The sequence below is a fragment of the Belonocnema kinseyi genome, chromosome 4 (assembly GCF_010883055.1).
Source record: "Belonocnema kinseyi isolate 2016_QV_RU_SX_M_011 chromosome 4, B_treatae_v1, whole genome shotgun sequence".
NCBI classification, from domain to species: domain Eukaryota; kingdom Metazoa; phylum Arthropoda; class Insecta; order Hymenoptera; family Cynipidae; genus Belonocnema; species Belonocnema kinseyi.
The window spans coordinates 39,942,308-39,963,647 of NC_046660.1; the positions used below are offsets into that span (position 1 = coordinate 39,942,308).

The following is a 21,340-nucleotide window of genomic DNA, read 5'->3' on the forward strand; positions in this document are numbered from 1 at the left end:
CAATTCTAATGATCCCAACAATTATTAGTTATTTAAATAATTATGGATTATTTAAAGAACTGTAACATTTCTTTTTCGTCTGCTAAAGATCATAACACAGAGTCATCGGAAAAACATTTTTTATTTAATTCGATGAGGAAGCTTAACCTAATCCTTAAACGATAGTCAAGCTAACTATTATATATAAGTAACTATTTTTATAATTTTACATAGTGAGAGTATAAAGAATCATTAGGAAAAAATGTTTAGTTGATTCCGTAATGAAAATTGTTCCTATTCATTAAAAAAAGTCAAACTGTGCATTTGTTTATAAAGATTGTTTAAATAATTAACTATGAATGTCAATCAGCCACAAATCATGCATCTTAAAAAAAGATCATTTTTATTGAATTTTTTTTTTGTAAAATTGTACACTACCGTGATGACTTTGACGCACAATAAATCAGCAAGTTTCATAAACAAGGCAAGTTGCAGTCAAAATCTGAAATGAAAAGTATGCAATAATCTAAATCTTATTTTTAATATAAGCTGACGAAATTTAAAAAAAAAATGAGTTCCTGAGATATGACTCAAAATGTCCAAGCGTGACTGCGCCGAGTTTCAGATTACCGCTGTTAGCCAGCCTCGTTACTATAAAATGCTTGGACATTTTTAGTCATAACTCAGGAACTCTTAAATTTTTTTTATTGGCTCAAATTAAAAATAAGATTCTAGGTATTGTCTTCTGTAAATTTCAAATTTTGGTGGCAACTTACCTAGATGGTGACACAAGTTAAAGTCAAGGTACAAAAATTCTAAAATTGATTGAATTAAAAAAAATGGTCACGTGATATACCCTCTTCAAGAAGTAAAATCTATCTTGACAAGAGATCATTCTACGTGGAACTTCATAAACTTTTAAACAGTTGAAAACAATGTTAGTTTTATTTTCGACCGAGTAATTGTATTTTAAAATCATCATTAATTTATGAAGCCTCTCGTGCTAGATAATCCTTTGCAATTGTAATTTAAATTTTAATTCTCATACTTAAATTTTTTAAGACTAAATTTCCAAGTGAATATTTCCAAACTGGTTTCATAATATCTGTAGGAACTACTGCAGTTTTTTCAAGAAATGTTTGTAATTTACACGTCTCCGATTTAATAGGTGCTATAAAAGTCTGCATTCACACAGCGTGTGTCCTGTTTACATTATAAAGCACTTTTTCAAAAAGATAATAAAGCGTGCTACTAAATTCTAAGCCTCGTAGAAACGAAACGTGGTTTTGAATTTACACAAAATGTTGTTTCATTTCCCACATCCTATCCTACATTCCAGCAGAAAATACCCCCAGGCTTCTACCTTTGTTCCATTTCTATTCTAGTATATATGGCTCTTTTCTGTACTTTTGATGTCACGTAACAATTCGTATCAACAAAGCTTGCAAGGTTTTCTCAAAAGACTCGATAAATATTTTTGTATTATATGATAACTAGTGAACAAATCTAACTGATTTATTACTGTTTATTTAAGAAAATCGACATTTGCAGATATCTTATTTTTTATTAAGGATCGTTTAGAAATTATGTCAGAGATCACCACACGAAGCTTGGAACTCCCAGAAGGACATCATAAATAAAAATATAAGCAAACATAATATTTTAACAGCCCACAATGCTCTCAAAAGAGGGGAAGTAGGGTGATTATTCACGAAAAAGGAGCAATAATCGAAAAATACGCTCTTTCAATTAAAAATAAATTTAAGAGCAAGAAAATTTCGAAAAAAGATACATTTGTAACCAAAAAGGTGATATTTCAACATAACATTTAAACTTTTAACAAAAACAATACTTACGTTCATTGACAACAAAAAAGTTTAACGAAATAGTGGCATTTTCAACCAAGTGGGTGAATTTTCAATAAAATGGACGAGTTTTAAAAGAAAAGAAAATCAAACTTGAACCACAAACAGTTGCATTTTTTAAGAAACTGTTGAATATTCATGCCAAAAAGGCCGGATTTTTAGAAGATAGTTGAAGTTTTAATCAAGGAAAAAGAATTTTCTACCCGAAAATAAGATAAGATACAAAAAAAGATTATTTTCTAACAATATGGCTAAATATTCAACAATATAATTAAATTTTCAACAAAATAGTTTATTTTTATGCTAGATAATTTTTTTCAACCTACAAAAATAAATTTTTAAACAAATAATTAAACTTTTTAAATTATTATTCGCACAGTTGCATTTACAATCAAACACAACCAAAAAGGACGAATTTTCAACCAAACAGTTAAATTATCAATTGAAACAGATTCATTATTACACAAATAGTTGCACTTTTAAACAAAAAATATTAAGTTTCTACCAAAATTCAATAAAGAATTTTTTTCATTTGAAAAAAATATTAATCTAATTGCTTATATTTAAAAATTAAAAGGGTGCATTCACTATACAATAGCTTAATTATATACCCGAAAATATAAATTATCAACTAAAAAAGATTAATTCTGATTGGAAAATTAATTAGTCCAATTTTCAACGTGTTTTCAAACAAATGGTAGATTTTTAACAAAAAACAGATGAATTATGAAATAAAAATATAATAGCAGAATTTTAAATGTCAAAAAAAATTGCATTTCTGTTGAAAAAAAATCATTTTCTACCAAATAGTTCACTTTTATACTGTAAAAGATCAATTTTCAACCAAAAATGAAACAGTCAAATTTTCACTTCAAAAAACTTATTTTCAACAAGATACAATTTTTTTCAACAAAATAGTTAAATTTCTAACTAAAGAGATGAATCGTTAACTTATAAATTGAATTTTTAGCAAAGTAATTCAACTTGTAATCAAGTAGTTGTATTTTTAATTAAGAAGATTAACTTTCTACTAGAAGAGACGAATTCATAACAAAATAAACAGACTTTTAACTAAATAGTTGAACTTTCGACTAAAAAATCTGAATTTTTTATAAAAAATTAATTTAAAAAATATTAACTCTATTTAAAAATTATGAAGCTAATAATAAAAATATTTTTTAAAATTTATGAAATCATTAACCAACACAGTCTTTGAATCATGAACCAAGTCTCGAACAAATTTGTGTAACTTTCAATGAAGTAGATGAATTTTTAACCAGAAAAAAAAGAAATCCTAATGAAAACTTAATTACCTAAATTTCACACCTAAAAATATTAATTTTCAGTTATAAATTATTTACTTAAATTTCCAGTTATGATGATTAATTTCCAGTCGAAGAGAAACAAATTTTCAACAAAAGATTACAATTTTCAACCAATGAAATGAATTCTTAACAAAGAGGTTTGTATTTCAACCGAATATTTTAAATCTCAAGTAAAAAGAATGAATTCTCACTAAAAAAATTAATAGTTTTATTTTCAGGTAACATCAGTCAATTTTCAGAAAAAAATAGAAAAGTTAAATTTTCAGTTAAAAGACATGAATTTTCAGCAAAATAAAAAAGAATTTTCTTTAAAATAGTGTTTTCTTGAACGAATAGAATCCATTTTTAACAAATGATGATCCACAAAATCGTTAGATCTTTAGCCAATTTGTAAAATTTTTAAGCAAAAGAGATTAATTCTAAATAAAAATAAGAGTAGACACAAAATATTTGAATTTTCTTGTTTGGTTTTTTAAATTTAGTCTGAACTCAAACGATGAAACGAGAAAAAGTGAAAATTTCTTTAAAAAGGGGAAAAGACCGGGATACATTTATATTTTTCCTTTGTTAATTCTATTATTTATAATATTCTGCGTTAATCTGTTCCCTTCATCGTCACAAATTATCACAAAACATGCCCCCCATGCTGATGTCACGTAGTTTTTGAACGATCTCATTATCATGGATATTAATTTGTCAAAATTAATAATTTTGCCAAATAGGCTTTTTGGCACAGTAATTCTGAATTACTATTGTTATTTTCTTGGTTCGTGTTTTTTATTTGTTCCTCGTACCAAATTTTTGGCTGAAAATCTCCAGGCGTCGGTAGAGTTTGTTTTTTATTTCCACTTCATTAGTGATAAACAATAAGAATTAAATGAATTAATTATATTTGCCTCTAGCAATCAGTAATAAAATGGTTAACAAACTCCTCCTACCCATCAAAAAAACACCACTCAATCTCAATCTGAAAACATTCGCCCCCTATCTTTTCCATACACCCTTCAATCTATAATAGCATGCTCGATATTAACGAAGGGGATATTTCCCTGGAGTCAGGATTCAAGAGGGCGGAAATTAAATGCGGGGTTGCATCTCAACAAGGAAGATACTGCCAAGGTTACCTTGATCAACGGAAGTTCTCCTGGTGTCTTGGGGATTCAATCCAGTTCTGGGAAGAGCTCTTCTCTCCTGTCCACCTCCCCTATCAATACTTCCACGAGGACTCCTTTCTGGATCAAGTCCTCCACCCCCGATTCTTTCAGCATCAGTTAACATCCCTATACTGCCTCTTGGAGATCGACTTACATCCATACAAATTGATCCTCTTGGCGATCGGTTAATATCAGGAGCAATCGATCCTCTCGGTGATCGATTTATGTCTGGTGCTATCGAACCTCTAGGTGATCGATTAGGATCTGGTGCTATCGATCCTCTTGGACTTTGGTTATGACACTCAGAACTGATGGATCCTCTTGGACTTCTGTCCATTTCAATTGGTATGTTCCCTCTTGGCATTCTCGAAACATCTGGACAAATTGATCCTCGAGGACTTCTATCGAAGTCGATGTTTGCGATACTACCTCGAGGACTTCTGAGAGGTTCTGGCACGAGAGAATGTCTTGGACTTCGATTGGTTGATCCACCATTTAGGCAATTATCTGATAAGAGCGATCTGGATGAACTCTGGGGCACGAGACTGCTTCGAGGACTTCTGTTGTATCCTGCATCTGATGGTACAAGGGAATTTCGGGGACTCAAGGCTGCTTCCGGGACCAGAGAGTGTCTTGGACTTCGAGAAACATCTGGTACCAGACTGTTGCGTGAAGAACGATTTATGTCTGGGACGAGACTGTTTCGAGGACTTCTCATGGAGTCATTGGGAAGTAAGGAGTTTCTTGGACTTCGACTGTAGTCATCTGGAACAATGGAATGCCGGGGACTTCGATTTCCGTCAGACAATGGGTTACCTCGGGATAGCATAGTCTGCGGATCTAACGGCAGCATTCTTCGATTGAAAGCCTGAAAAAGAGAAAAAGTTTTCTGATGTTATTTATTGAATAATGTACTTTCCAAGTGACTTCAAAGTGGGAATATTCGCGATCAATCTTTCTTTTGAGAAGTTGTGTAAATTCCAAATATTTATACTTATAGAAACAATTTGGGTTGAAAAGTCGATATATCCTTTTTGAATACCTGAATGAATATAGAACCAATAAATTTTTACAAAATTCCAGGAAAGCTTTCTTTTTTCAGACGTTTCACGATAATAACATTTTTTAAATCAGATCTCAGGATAGATTTTAATTGAGTTATCATTTTGAAAACATAATTAAAAAAAAACGCGTATTTAAATATATTTTAAATCATTTCAAATAATTTCTGAACATTTTCAAAGTAGCCTGGAATATTTTAAACAATTTAAAAATAAAATGTAAATTTCTGTAGATTAACAATAAAATATTTAATATTTTAAAAGGATAAAATAATTATCTTAATTTTTTTTACGAATTTATATGATTTTTTGTTTTACAACATTTAGTTTGAATGAATATTTAAAAGGTTCTGGAACATTCAGAAATTTTCACAAATTAAGAAAAAAAAACCTGGCAAAGCCTAATCAAAAATTTTTAAAACTTATCAGAACATTTTGAAAATGTAGAAAAATTTATAATAATTAAATAATACATATTTAGAAGTTTTAAAAAAATTTCCAAAATGATTTAAAATTTCATAAAGTTTTAATAAAACATAGAACAAAACGAAGCTTTCTAGTGATTTCGAAATACAATTTTTAATAAATTTCAAAGATTTGAAATAGCTTCAAGATTAAATAATTAATTTCAAAAGCATATTTAAAATGACGTTAAAACATTGCAAAAGATTTCCAAAATTGTCAAAAAACAATCTGTAGGACTTTAAGAAAATTTGAGGAATAACTTACGTCAGTTTAAATTAAATTAAGGAATTTTGGAAGTTTAGACAAAATTAAAAATATTTTTAGACTAAAAGATTTTCGAAAACTTCTACATTTTGTTCCAAGCTCTAAAAAGCCAAATTTTTTCTGAAATTTGGTAAAATTCAGTAAAATAAAGAAAGTCTTAGAAATTAAGAGAACACACTGCATCAAATTTTAAATAAAATCGAACATGTTTTATCTAAAAAATCGAATAGTTCAATGTTTATGTAAATAAATTCATTTTCAAACAAACAGATAAAAGAATTTTCAACAACATAGTTAACTTCTCGACCAATAATATTAATGTTTAATATATTAGATAAAAATAATTCAAAGTAGTGCAGAATGTAATAAAGTAGAAAAATCAAGCTTCAAAAAATCTTTTTCCTATTTAAATTGTACTTTTTTTGTTAATAATTACTTGGCGGAAAAGGGGAAGGGATTGAATATTTCACGGATAAGAACAACCCTTTCCTGAAAACTTTTCTTTCATCTTAATTTTCTTAGAGTATGACTCAAATTAATGCTCTCAGGATATAAAAAAAAGATAAGAAAATTTAATGTTAGGGTTTTATTTGTTCGATATCAGTGACTTAAAAATATTTTAAAATTAGGAGAATTTGGTTATTAGAACTCGATGCTGGAATATTTTTTGTTATTCTAATTTCCTTCAGAGAACAAAACAATTTCCAGAAATTTTCAACAAAATTGTTACATTTTTCAGCAGAGGGATCAATTGCATACTATAACGAAAATGTGAATAATAATAATAATAATAATAATAATAATAATAAGAATAATAATAAGGTTCAGTTGATTTAAGGTTATATAAACGTAATTTTTTTAAGTTTTTTTTATTTAATAGAATTTTACCAAATTTAAAGAAAAATTTGAGTCACCTCAGAAAATTTTTTTACTTTTTAGAGCTTGGACAAAATGTATAAATTTTCGAAAATATTTTAGTTTTAAATTATTTTCAATTCTTTCAAAACTTTAAAAATTCCTCAATTTAATTTAAAATTATCTAAATTATTCCTCAAATTTTTTTAAAGTCATCCAGATTGTTTCTTGACAATTTTGAAAATCTTTTGCAATGTTTTAAAATCTTTTTAAACATGCTCCTAAAACTAATTGTTCAATCTTGAAGCCCTTTAACTTCTATGAAATTTATTAAAAATTGTATTTTGAAATCATTGGAAAGCTTCGTTTTGTTCTGTATTATGGATTAGGCTTTGCCAGATTCTTTTTTTATAATTTGTAAAAAAGTTTGAATCTTTCCGAATCTTTTAAATATTCACTCAAAATAAATGTTGTAAAACAAAATATTATATAAATTCGTAGAAAAATTAGGAAAATAATTTTATTCTCTTAAAGTGTCATATATTTTATTGTTAATCTACAGAAATTTACATGTTGGTTTAAATATGTGAAAAATATTCCAAACTACTTTTCAAAATTTTCAGAAATTATTTGAAATGTTTTAAAATATATTAAAATACACGTTTTTTTTAAATTATTTTTTCGAAATGATAAATCAATTAAAATATACCTTGAAATCTAAATAAAAAATGTTATTATAGTAAAACATTTAAAAGAAAGGAAACTTCCCTGGAATTTTGTAAGACTTTATTAGTTTAAGAGATAGATTTATTTTTATTGTGAAAAAATGCGTGGAACGTTGGAAAGATATGCTAGGATTTGCTTCTTCGCGGGCATCACACAATAGGATGAAATATTTGTTTCTTTAATTAGAATTCAGTTTAAAAAAGTATTATTTTGTCCGATTTTCAATTTTTTATTTTTCTTAATATTTATTTTATTGCAAATAGCGAAGAAAGTTGATTCTTTCCCTTTTTTTAGATTTTCTTGGCAACTTTTTTCCTACTTAATTGTTATAAAGAAATTAATTAACAAAAATTCTACATGATCGATTTTCCTTTTTCAAAGTAAACTTTTGTCTTTGAATTACTTTATTTTTATTGACAAACTAACAATTGATCATAACAATTCGTCATCCGATATTTGTTTTTAATTTCATTAAAGAATAACCTGAAAAAAAGTTTGATATTTAAAAGCAGAGAGAAAAAGTTTATTTTTTATTTTGTTGAAATTATGTTGTCAGTGATGTTCAATGATAAATATTTGTGATCTGATATTTGTTAATCAATTTTATAAACAATTTCCCAATGTAGATATTTAAAGGCAGAGAGAATTAGTATTTTATCTCAATTTTATTGAAATTATTTTGTCAGTAATTTTTAATTATGATATTTTAAATCCGATATTTTTATCAATTTTATAAACATATTATGTAAACAAATGACCAGTGTAGACATTTAAAGGCAAAAAGAAATAGTTTTCTCTTAATTTTCTTGAAATGATGTCATCAATGATATTTAACTTTGAGAAATTGTCATGCGATATTGTTTATTACTTTTATAAGCAAATTAAATAAACAAATGCTAAGTTTGGACATTTGAAGGCAAAAATAAATGTTTTTTTTCTTAATGTTTCTTATATGATGATATCAGTGATGTTTAGTGATGAAAATTTGTCCTCCTATATTTAAAATAATTTTCTATTTATTAAATTGCTGAATGTAGTCTCTTGAATTGATTTTCAATCCTAAAAATTTGCCTTCACACTGAGCATGTGTTTATAAAATTTGTTTATTATAAAATTAACATCGTGAAACAATATTGATCACATGACTTCAGGCAAATTAAGTAAAAAAACAAATTTTGCAAGCTTTTGATTTGTTGGCTGCTTGAATTAACGTAAATGCTTAAAAAAATAAAATTTGAAAAATAGGGCGACATTATTCTCTTTAAAACTGAATGCCTAATTTTTTGAAAAAAATAAATCCAAAACATCAAAATCGCCTTTTACAAATAATTTTGAACCTCGCTTTTCTTATTTCATCGCACTGTGCAATATCGGATAAATTTCGACTGTATATGTATGAAATGGGGTTCTGGTGCGAGGATTTCCGCTTGATCAGTGATGCTATTCCAGCGTGAATTGAAAAAATCGTTTGCGGGGCTGGAAAATCAAGTTGCTATTGTATTGTGTGGAACATTTAGTAGTGATTGTTTCTCATAAAAGAGTCATTTCAAAAGAATTTCGCATCAATTTATTTATGAAGATTAAATTTCCAGAACGTTGCAGCTCAATCTTTTGGTAAATTTAGAAAAATCTGTGAAAATGCTACATTGCACTCTAGAGATCAAAGCTTTCAAAAATAAATGCTGCTCGTTCGTTAAAAAAGTTAAGGGGAAAGCTTACGTTTAATTACCAACCCCAAAGAATAATTCTTCTTTTTTATTATAAGTGACCTCTTTTTTCGTCTATGATTTAATGAGTAATTTCCCGCATTCTGAAAAATATACGGTGAGCTTTATAATTTCTATTATTTGAATTATGATTTGAATTAAATAAAAATGATTCACAGTATATTCATTTTTAATCAGATAGGCAGACAGACGTGATACAGAAGACTTGAAATAAAAATTTTTTCCACGAAGGTGAGAATTTTAGTTTCAGATTCTGGTGACTAATTTTAAAAAACATCCTAAATTTCCATTTTTTACCACCTCCTTGCTGTTACGTTTGAACATTTATAAGAGATACATCCAGTGATATTTATACGAGAAAAATCATTTTTATGGCCGCGAAAACATTTTTTTCGACAAATGAACTTTTGTAATTCTTTTATGATCCTAATTAAAAGTTTGGGTACTTTGATATTTCTCAAAAATTTGTAATTTGTGTTATATATTGCAAAATTTATAAAAATGATATCATTTTTAAATATTTTAAAATATTATAGGGAAATATCGATAAAACCTGAAGAATCCACCTACTTTTTAAATTACAAATATCTTCAGAATTACTTCACTCTTTGTAAGATACTAGTATTCATTTTTAAGGGTAAATACAGCTCTTTTTACTGAAATCGTCTAATCTTTTTTCTGGTAGTTTTGTATACAAAATTGGCAAAAGAGTTAGACTTGACGAAAAAAAAAACTAAAAACTTTTGTGAAGGCTTTTAATATTCAAAATGGTCTTTAAAATTCTAAAGATAATTTGTCGATGGATGTGTGAGAAATTGTAGAATTTAGATTTATAACATTTTCTAAGCCTTTATGAAAACAGAAGCAATTCTTCAAAGTTTTTAGGATTTTTTTATCCAGTTTAACCCTTTGTAAAATCTGTAAAAGTGCAGATCATTTCGGTGAAATACGCAAAATTCACCTATTAAAATAGACCCCAGAAACTTTTTTTTTTATTTCAAAGATATTAATAATTTAAACATTTGAGGATTAAAACTGTTTTCTTAGATATTTCCCTACAGAACGATCAAAAACATTTTAAAGAAGGATTATTTAATGATGATTTCTATATGTTTTGATTCAATATAATTTCTTGAAAATTATAGTTTTCATTAAAGAAGACACCCATTTAAAAATTTTAAAAATATTATTGCATTCAATCTTTAAGCGTAGAACTAAGAAACAACAGATACAAAAAAATTGTAAGATAAATGTTTGCTCGCTCAGAAAATTATTTTTTAAAAATAAAATTTCTTGTGCAGACAAAAAAAGTTAAGTACCCAAAAAAGTTACTGAATATTTTTTTGATGTAAGCATGCATTTTTGTCAATATTGGATGAAATAGAAGTGAATTTATAAAATGTGTTTATAACAATTAAATTTTTCATGTAAATGCAACATAGTTCACTAAATTATCACTAGAAAGGTTAACAAAGTCCACCGATTAACTTTTAATTTCTTATATTTATATTAAAAGCATAAAACATCTAACAAATTTAAGGTTGCCAATTTTTGTTATTGTGTATTAAAACAATTCTATATAATAATGAATAAATTGGAGAAAAAGAAAAAATCAAATTATAACTATTTTTATCAATTGAAAGAACTACAAATGAACTTCGAATTGTTGAAAATTCATTAAAAAATGTATACGAAATCTATGTAACTGATTTAATAAACAAAATTATTATTATTAAAAATAATCCTAAGCAAATACCAAGATCTCATTACTTTTTGGGATATATATTGTTTTGAAAAATATAGTTTTCATTGAAGATGAGACCCATTTAAAAATTTTAAAAATGTTGTTGCATTTAATCTTTTATCCTGGAGCTAACAAATGACAGACACAAAAAAATTATAAGAAAATTGTTTGATTGTACAAAAAATTAATTTTTTGAATACAAATTTGTGTGCAGTCAAAAAAGTTCAGTACACAGAAAAGTTACTGAATGTCTTTTTAATGTAAGCTCGCATTTTTATAAATATTGGATGAAATGAAAAAAAATTAGATTTTTTTCATAAAATAAACTTTTCATCTTTTCAAAATGCTGCTGGGAATATGAAATAGAATTAATTAGATAACCCTTTTTTATTTTACCGATTTTATTTTTTCAATTATGGCCAAACCATAACATATTAAGAAAAAATATCTATCTAAGATTCATAAGAAAAATTCAGAAATTGAATTCTTTGACAAAAAATTCCCGTGGCCATGTAAAAGGATTTGTTTTATAGGAAAGCAAATTAAATAACAAATAGTGAAAAATACAATTCTGGCGTTTTTGTCAAAATAGACTTTTTATTAAAGACTTTTTTTAAATCTCTTATTTATATTTGATTATTTTCATTTTAAATTTGATGTATATATTAATTTCAAATTTTGTATTTCATATTTAAGTTTTATATTTTATATTTTATAATTTATATTTTATATTTTATATTTTATATTTTATATAACTGTAAAGCTGTTTGATATTTGATATGAAATCTTGGTAAAATAATGATTTATAACCTTTATGAACAAATCTTGTAAACGAAACCCTAAGATCATTATTTTTTTCGATAAAAACTATACTATTAATAATAATATTATTATAACATTATTAATTTTAGTTGTGCAAAAAAAATATATAAGCAAAAATTAACCACATAAAATTCAACTGAAACCATAGAAGTCAAATGCAGAAAATCAGCTGAAATACTTTGAAACCTCATGATTTATCTCGAAGTTTTTTAAATCCCTTAAAATTTCATCAAAACTTTTGAAAGCTTTGCAATATTTGGAAATTTTTAAACTCATGAAAAGTTTAAAAATTTCGATTTTCGAGATAGCAGATATGTTATGTCGAAGAATCATCAAAGAATAAAAAATAAATAAAAATGTAATTGCATTAGCGAGCAATTTGCAAGAATTGTATCATCATTGTTTTTTTCAGACCAAAGTAAAGTAGCAGTAGTAAAGTAGTTGCTTTGTTGAAGACATGGTCAAAAAGTTTCATAAGCGTGGTGAGTCCGAAATGTGAAATGTTAACGGTTTAGTTTGTAATTGAAAATTTATTTGTTTATTTGCGCCCCTTGCGGTCTGTGCCGATTGCGGAGGCACCGACGGACCCACTGCACTCACGGATTTATGAATAAATCGGGTTTAATTGGTGAAAAATAGAGGAAAATTGTTTATATTTGAAAATTATAACAAAGGCAGGACAAAGGAAAATAATTATGTTGTCTTTTAGTAGCAGCTCATTTTGTATAAGCATTTTTATGTAAACGCAGTTTTTACGTGTAACTGGAAGCTAGTGTCTATTAATATAAAGTTTAACAAATAAGTATCTAAGTGATTGAAAAATAAAAAGTAAACACGTTGAGAATTGTGAGCAAAAGATTTATTTTCTGCGAAAATCCTTTTCTGATCCGCTGAGCACCGTTTTCATCCCCAGACACACCGCACTCACCCGTAAACGCACCGCACTCACCCGTATAGGCACCGCACTCATCCGCGTACGTATCGTTCTCACCCGCAAATGCACCGTTTTTTCTGACGTAGGTGCCGCTTAGCTCCAGCTGAGGGTATGTTCAAAAATATATAAATCAATCAAAAATATATACCTCCTCAGGTGAATCACTGGTGTCTAGATCGAGACTAATATTAGGGACAGTGCTGCCTCTTCTTGGAACCCTCTGTCTTTCCATGGTGACTAAATTGGACAAGGAATCAGAAGAAGCTTCCGAGATGGGGATCACAGAAGAAACAGATGCCAAAGAAGCCCTGCGACCACCTACAGTGGATGGTTGACTCGGAGACGAATTTCCGATATTTCGCGACGTTCGTTTACGTCGCGATGACGTGCTGCGATGGAGCATCATTTTTCCATTTTATTTTTCCTGCAAAAATAAGATATAAATGTTGCAATTAGGATCAACTTCATAACTTTCAAGGACATATAGACGGACTCTAATTGGGAGTAGAGTGCATCAGAGTTTACGACGTTAGAGTGCCTCATGGAATTTTTTCTTTTTTAGATTTTTTAAGACCTTGAATCGGTGCTCTTGAATTAAAGTAATCATTTCTTTAACATATATTTTTTTATTTATTTAAAAATAATTTAAAAATGAGAAAAATCATTTAAGTTAAAAATAAACTTTCATTACAACAAAGGAAGATTTCTTTGAACCAAACAAATTTTGTTAAAGATTAAAGAAATTTCTTTGCATCACAGAATTTTTTCTTTGACTGAGAGAAAATGAATGTTTTTCTCCAATTCAAACGGATTTTATTTGAATCGCAAAGTCATTTTTTCTAAATTGTAACTTTTGTTCTCTTGGTGAGAGAAAATATTAATTATAATTTTTTTTAATATTTAGAAATCTCAATGGAGGTTCTTAGCCAAAAATATTGACCTTAAAATTTTTTTAAGTTTCCATTTTTATCATTTTAACTAGTTCATCTTGTACAATATATTACAAAAAATAATTTATAACAGTGCGATCTAATCTTCGCATTTTTATTGTTAAAGACCATTTTTTAAAGTTTGTAACATCCTTAAAGTTGCGACTTTATGATAAACTTGAAATCAACATATCCAATACATCCCTAATTATTTTAAATTAAAATTAGAGGAAATATTACAGATCTTACTCAAAAACTTAGAAAATTCTCATCCTACAAATTCAAAAATAGTTCTTTAACGAAATTAAAAAATCGTGTAATTCGTGTGAAAGGAAAGTCTGCGGTAACTTTAATGCAATATAAAAATCTGAAATACCTATTTATTTTTTAAGCTTACTTATTTCTAGGGCTTGTTAATATAATTAATTATCACTTCCATGTTTTTGAATTATTATTATCATGTATTATTTTCAACTAAAAATAATTTTTAGACAAGGAAGAAAAAAATTGCAACCAAGTTATAATTTTCGGAGAAAAATAATGTTTAATACAAAACAAAAATCTCCATTAAGTATTCATTATTCAAATTTATTTTGCTTATATGTTTTTAAGGTAATATAAAACTATCTTTTCTTGAATTCTTAAGATATTTAAAAAAGGTTTTTGAATATTTCAGGCATTTCGAAAAAGTGTCTAGAAAATTTTTATAATTTTGTTTACTTTAAAGCATTTTACGAAATTTAAAGCATAATTTGTGTCACCTTAAAACATATTTATGACTGAGAATTTTGAAAGGAAAAATAAAAATATTTGAGAAATTTTCTGAAACCTTTCAATGTTTAAAAATGTTTTTGATCTTGAAAGAATCTATAATTCCTAAATATATGTTAAACTGAATCTAATTATTACTCAACTTTTGAAAAGTCTTTCACAAATGGAAAATTGATTATTGATCATTTTTTTATTTGATTGGTTTGTGCGATTGATTATTTTTTTATGTGTTTGCAAATATTTTGAAATGTTATAAAATCTTTTTAAAATAATTTTTTGAAATGGTTTCCTTAAAACATAAAATAATCAGAAGGAAAAATTTCCAGGAATTCTCAAGATTTAAATTAGTTTTAAATATTTGTAAAGCTTCTAAACATCTCTTTAACTAACTAATTTTTTCTAAATGTTTCTAATCTTGCAAAATTAAACAATTTTGCTATTAATATTCTATATTTTTTGTTCAAATTTTAGGTAATAATTTGAAATGTTTCGCTATTTTTTCCAACTTTGGTTTAAAATTAAATTTTGAAAATAAAAAAGTATTTCAAATTTTTTGAATTTATTTAAAGCCTATTAACATTCTTGAACAGCTTTTTTCTAAATTTTGCGTTAATTATGAATTTTCAGTTAAATATTTTAAAAACTTCGTTATATTTTATTAGTTCAAAATTTTTGTTAAATTAAATATCAAAAATAAGGTATTGCAGAATTACGTTTTACAATAATTTGTAGATAATTTAAAAAAAATTTAATTATAGAGTTATAATTCCTTTCATTCTTTTTTCTGATATTAGAAATTGTTTCAATTAAGGTAAGTAATTCTATGAAATGTACAAGACTGGATAATTAAAATTATAGGAATAAAAATTTAAATACTGTAAAATTCCGTATTTTTGACATAAAAATCTCCACAACGACCTCTAGACAGTTTTTAAAATTTTTAAATTCGGGCATCATTTGCCTGTTAAAAGAAAAAAATTCGGAGCCAAGGTTTGAGAGAGTCGAAAAAAAAGGATTTCATGAAGCACTCTATTACATCTCCTTAGGTTTAATTTCTTCTCAGCCATAAAAATCGTGGTGCTTTTTCCTAATAGATTTTAATTTTCCGTTTGAAAATATTTTTTAATCTGAATTTTTATAAAAAATTTTTTATAAATTACTTTCAATTATCACCTGGATGTTCGAAATGGAAAAGTGGAGAGGAGAATTTAAATCGCTTGAAAAGTTAATTTATTTAACCCAGATGAATACGAACTAAATACTAACTTGTTGACAATTTCACAACACGGGGAAAAAGCTTTTTTCAATCGAGCTAAAATTGCATTAAATAATTGGCTGGAATCAGTTTTCTTCGTTAGAGTTTCGTAAATAGCTATTGGAAACATGATCAAAGAAACTTTCAGCAAACCAAAAAATACCGCTGCGAAGTACAGTCGATTTTTTTTACTGTGTGTGTATTTATTAGTGCCCTTTATTAGAACATTTTCCTTTCCCATAGGCGTAAAACAAATTTGTTTAATCATAGAGGGATGTTTCTTCCTAAAAAGTAAAAAAAAAATTGAAAATTTTGATATTTCTTAAACTTCTGTCTTTGTCTTACCGAGAATCTTTTTTTCAGAAAATTAGAGAGCTCGCTAAAGTAATAAAAAAAATGTATTTTCTTACAATGCATAACTTTTTAACTTAGAGTAATTTTATATTCCAAATTAAAACATTATAAGAACAATGTAACTTTTTTCTAAACTTTCTATGCAGCTTATGAATAATCAAGAATGGTCATCGGAAGGTCGTAAACAGATCAATAATTGCGGCTTGATGACGCGAACAATTTCATCAAATGTCATATTCACAAAATAAAAAAAACTCTTAAAAACAGACTTTTCGAAATCTTGGAATATTCACAATATTTTAGAAAATTCTAAAATTTGAGGTGGGAAGATATTTTTAGTATTACTATAAAGGGTAACGAATCTTTATGACGCTAGAAATTCATTTTATTTCTGAAAGAGTTTCTTTAGATCTCCCAATTTCGGAAAATTTATGGATTCCTAGGACCAACATCATATATTTTAAAAACAGCTAAATTAAAAAAAAAAGTTAAATTGTCAACTAAAAGGAACAGAAAACAATTTTCAACAAAATATATGAATTTTAAAGAAAAAGATTAACTTTTGCCAAAAATGAAATACTTACGTTTTCATTAGAAAATTAATTTTAATCTTTTAACAAAAATTAGTTTTCTACCAGAAAATACCATTTTTCAACCAAATAGCAAATAGTTGGATATTAAAAAAAAGATCAAGTTTGAACAAAAACTAAAATAATTAAATTTTCAGCCAAAAAAATTAATTTTAAAACTAAACTTACGAATTTGAAACTAAAAAAATTTTCGAAAAAAGTTCAACTCAAAAACAAGTAGTTGAATTTTTCCAAAAATAAATTCTGACTTACCGAAAAATATAATAGTTGATAAAATTTAATAAAACAGGACGAATTTTGAACAAGATAGTTTGGTGCTCAACCCGTAAATATGAATTTTCAAGAAGAAGAAACTCTAATCCCAGAAGAATGATGTTCAAACAAATTTGTTGAATTTTCAACAAAAAATTAGATTTTCATCTAAGTAAGATAATTTTGAACAAAAAAGGTGAACTTTCAACCTACTAAAATATATAATTTTGCACTAAAATTATGAATCTTCAACTGGAAAAAAAAGAATTAATTTTTAATAAAGAAGCTGATATTCGACGATATAGTGCCGCTGCGGTCAATCGAAAAGTTAACTTTTTAACCAAAATAATAAATCTATAACAAAAATTTGTTTTCAAAAAATGAGTTCAACTTTCAATCAAGAAGATCAAGTTTTCTGAAAGACGAATTTTGAAGGAAATACATGAAATTTCAATTAAACAAAGAAGATTTTTTAGCCAGAAATGTAACAGTTGATATTGTAATCCAAGAAGATATTTATTTTCAATCAAAAACAGTTTACTACGACTAAAAAAGAGGAAAGTTTAAGGGTTAAGTTGAAATTCCCACTGAAAAAGATCAATCTTCAAGGAAAAATAGAAAAGTTAAATTTTCAGTTAAAAAATTAATGTTTCACAAAACAAACGAATTCTCTATCAAATATAATGAATCTCAAACGAAAAAAAAACTTTTAATGAAAGAGCTGAACTTTTAACCAAGTACTTGAATTTCCAACAAAAAATATGAATTTTTAACCAAGAAGATTAATTTTCAACCAAAGAAGAATATTTAAATTTTAAGTTAAAACATTTATTTTCAACCCGAAATAAAACTAATTGTTAACAAAATACTTTAATCTGAAATGAAGGAGATTACTTTTCATATAAAATGAAAAACATGCAGATGAATATAAGATTAAAAAAATAAACCTTCATCCAAAAAAGTAAATTTCTAACAAAAGAGTTCAACTTTCGGCCATGTAGTTAAATATTTGAACAAAGAAAAATACTATACCAAAAAGAGGAATTTTTAACAAAATAATTAAAGTTTATACCAATTATTTAAAAATTTTAACTAAAAGAGATTAATTTTCAATCAAAAAATGGAAAAGTTTATGATTAGTTTAAAAAAATGAGTTTTATAAAAATAGGTAATTTTTTGCCAAAAAATATACTTAAAAAAATGTTATAGGTGATCATTTAACAAAAAATGACTGGAATGTTACATAAAGAAACAGTTTGAATAAAAGTTTCTTTATAAAGCTTGCTCAACGAGCCAGAGGAGAATTGAAGGATAGTTGTAACGAGCCAGAAAATCCGTTAAAAAAAGGGGAAATTTCAGGAAAGAGTTCAACTCTTAGGCGAATAGTTAAGTTTTCAACCAAAATGATTACTATAAAACCATAAAGGTAAATTTTCGACCATCAGAAAAATTTTAAAAAATGTATGTTCAAGTCAATATTTGGGAAAAAAAATTTTTAAAAAGAATTTTCCACAAAATAGTTAAATCTTTAACTAAAGAGAAGAATTTCTCACTAAAATTATGAATCTTTATTAAATTTATAGTAAAAAAATAATTTCTTAACAAGCAAAAACTAATTTTAGACCAAATAGTGAAGTCTTTAAATAAAGAGATGAATTTTCAACTAAAATCAGGAATCTTCATTCTTCACTTAAATTTTCACTTAAAAAAAAAACTAATTTAAAAATTTTTTAAACCCGGGTAGGAGAAAAATTGGCTGATTGAAGTCTGTACAAAAGCATCCCTAATATTCATCAATAAATATAAACATTTAATTCCCGTAATTCGTAAGTAATAAAAATTAAATTAAGAAACAATTCTTTCGAAAGAACTTTTATGAAATATGAAGAAAAGGTGATAATTTTCTTCTTCACCAGCAGGTCCTTCTCGTTTCGAACTTTATATTCTTTTCACTGTTCGTGCTATGATACCGTAAATAATACTTTTTGATTAGTTTCATGAACTCGTGAAGAAACGTAATTAGTATTATGGCGTTGTGGAGAACATTCTGAAATTCCTTTTATTAAAGTTTAATCACTTTTTTGAACATCAATTATTTCTCCGTACAACTTCTCAGCTGTACGTCTTAATTCCTCATTTTATATTGAAGGGAGACTTTAATCGATAATAACGAATCGTATTGATATTATCATATAGTATAATTAACGATAACAGTGGTTAAGGAATGCTTATGAAATTAATAAAAATTAATAAATAATTTTATTAATTATTCAAATAAATAATTATTTAATTAATAACAACATTGCGTGTTATCATATTAAGATACTTTAAGATTAGAAAAAATTTTGTTTTCATTATTATTATTATTATTCAATTTTATTCATTCTATTTCAGTCCTTGATTATATATTTAATAGAAAATTAAGAAAAATGCACAATTTAGACAAAATAAAAACTGAGTTCGGCCAGTAGACGTACTTTTTCTATGTTTTAAAACATTTTCCAAAAATGCAACACAAAATATTTTTAAAATTTGTAATTATAAAGCCATCGGATATAAATCCTGTCACTAGATATTATAGGGGAGGGAGTTAACAGGCTTTTGTTTAAATTCATAAAGAACAGTTATCCTTTTTCTTATGTTTTTCTAAAAAGCGAGTTGAATTAATAGAACACAATGGGAAAATCCTACTATTTTTTATTGAAAATTAATTGTATTGAACTGAAAGATCTACTGTTATTTTTTGGTTCATAATAGCATTCATCTCTTTTATTTAAGAATTTCCCTGTTTGATTAAAAATTCTTTTTTTGATTGAAAATAAGTTTTGCTTAACTATAGTAAATTTATATGAATATTTAAAAATATTTTATCTTTAGATTAATTTAATTTAACTGTTCTATTATTGGCTGAAAATTAATCGTTTGTGATTGAAAATTAAACAACTATGTTGAAAATTCATTCATTTTTTGTAAATTCGCATATTTTAGTAGAAAACTAATCTTCTTGATTAAGAATTAAACTGCTTGGTTGGAAGTTAACCTACTTCAATAAAAATTTATTTTATTATTTAAAGGTCCAACTCTTTGACTAGAAATTTAATTATTTCTTTTGTGTACAAAATCCATTTTTTCACATGCAAATTTAATTTTTTTTTTTTTTTTTGAAATTATCATATTTTTTTTAATTTAACTATTTGGCGGGAAATGAACTTCATGGTTTAAAAATCCATTTCTTTTGGTCAAATGTTCGCTTTATGTTTTGTTAAAAATCCAACTCTTTTCTTGAAACTTAAACTAATATGGTTGAGGATTACTATTTTGTAAAACAATTTGTCTTTTCTGGCAGAATTGAAATTTTTCATTCAAAATAAAAATATTTTCTTATTTAAAATATGAACTATTAAGTTGAAAAATGGTTCTTTGTAGTTAAAATTAAAACAATTTGGTTGATTTATGTATTTTTTGGTGAATTTTTCTTGTTTATAAACAATTATTTCACTAGATTGAAATTATTATTAGTTAAAAATCCATCTCTTTGATTGAACATTTATTCATTTTTTTGAAAGTTTTTCTTTCAAATTGAAAATCAATTCCTTCAAACGAAAATTTAGCTTTTATGTTCAGAAAGTTATCTTTTAAGTTGAAAATTTAACTATTTGGCTTAAGAATGAAACTTTTTCTCAAAAATGCGTCTTTTTGTGTGTAAAATTATCTTCTTCACAGAGACGAATCAACTATTCGGAATGAAAAGTCTTTTCTGATCAAAATTTAATCTTTTTAATTTGAAATTTAAAAAATCGTTGTTTGAAACATAGACTAGTTTGTTAAAAAAATGGTGCTTTTTTGTTGAAATCAAACTTTTTTAACCTAAAATTTAACTGTTTAATTTTTAGTTAAAAATGGATCGTTTTTACTTAAAAATTAAACAATCTGCGTGTTTTATGTTTTTTTTTGTGTAAATTCATATTTTCAGTTGGAAAATGAATCTAAATAATTAAAAATTCAACTAATTGGTTAAAGACTTAAAATTATTTCTTGAAAAAAGGATCCTACTCCATCTTCACTTCATTGGGAATCGAACCACAAAACTTCTGATTTCCGGTCAGGTGCTTTTCCAATTAAGCAATTAGAGGGATCAGAATAAGAACTCTTAATTCAAGAACATGACGCTAATTTTTAGCTAGGTGTTAATGGTACAAGTAATTATTTAAAAAAAATTTAATTTATCTGCTATATCATCAGAGATTGTACCTTACCGACAGTAGATC

At 26.1% G+C, this 21,340-nt stretch overlaps 1 protein-coding gene across 1 annotated transcript in view; it reads right to left on the minus strand.

The window, feature by feature from the left end:
- Window positions 1-21,340, minus strand: part of LOC117171639 — a 135,065-nt gene that overhangs the window by 63,778 nt on the left and 49,947 nt on the right. Inside the window, exons 2-3 of the mRNA XM_033359128.1 lie at window positions 13,070-13,345; window positions 4,294-5,191 (exon numbers count right to left, since the gene is read on the minus strand). Of these exons, the coding sequence (XP_033215019.1) occupies window positions 4,294-5,191; window positions 13,070-13,327 (1,156 nt within the window). The 5' untranslated portion in view covers window positions 13,328-13,345. The remainder of the gene's footprint in view (window positions 1-4,293; window positions 5,192-13,069; window positions 13,346-21,340) is intronic.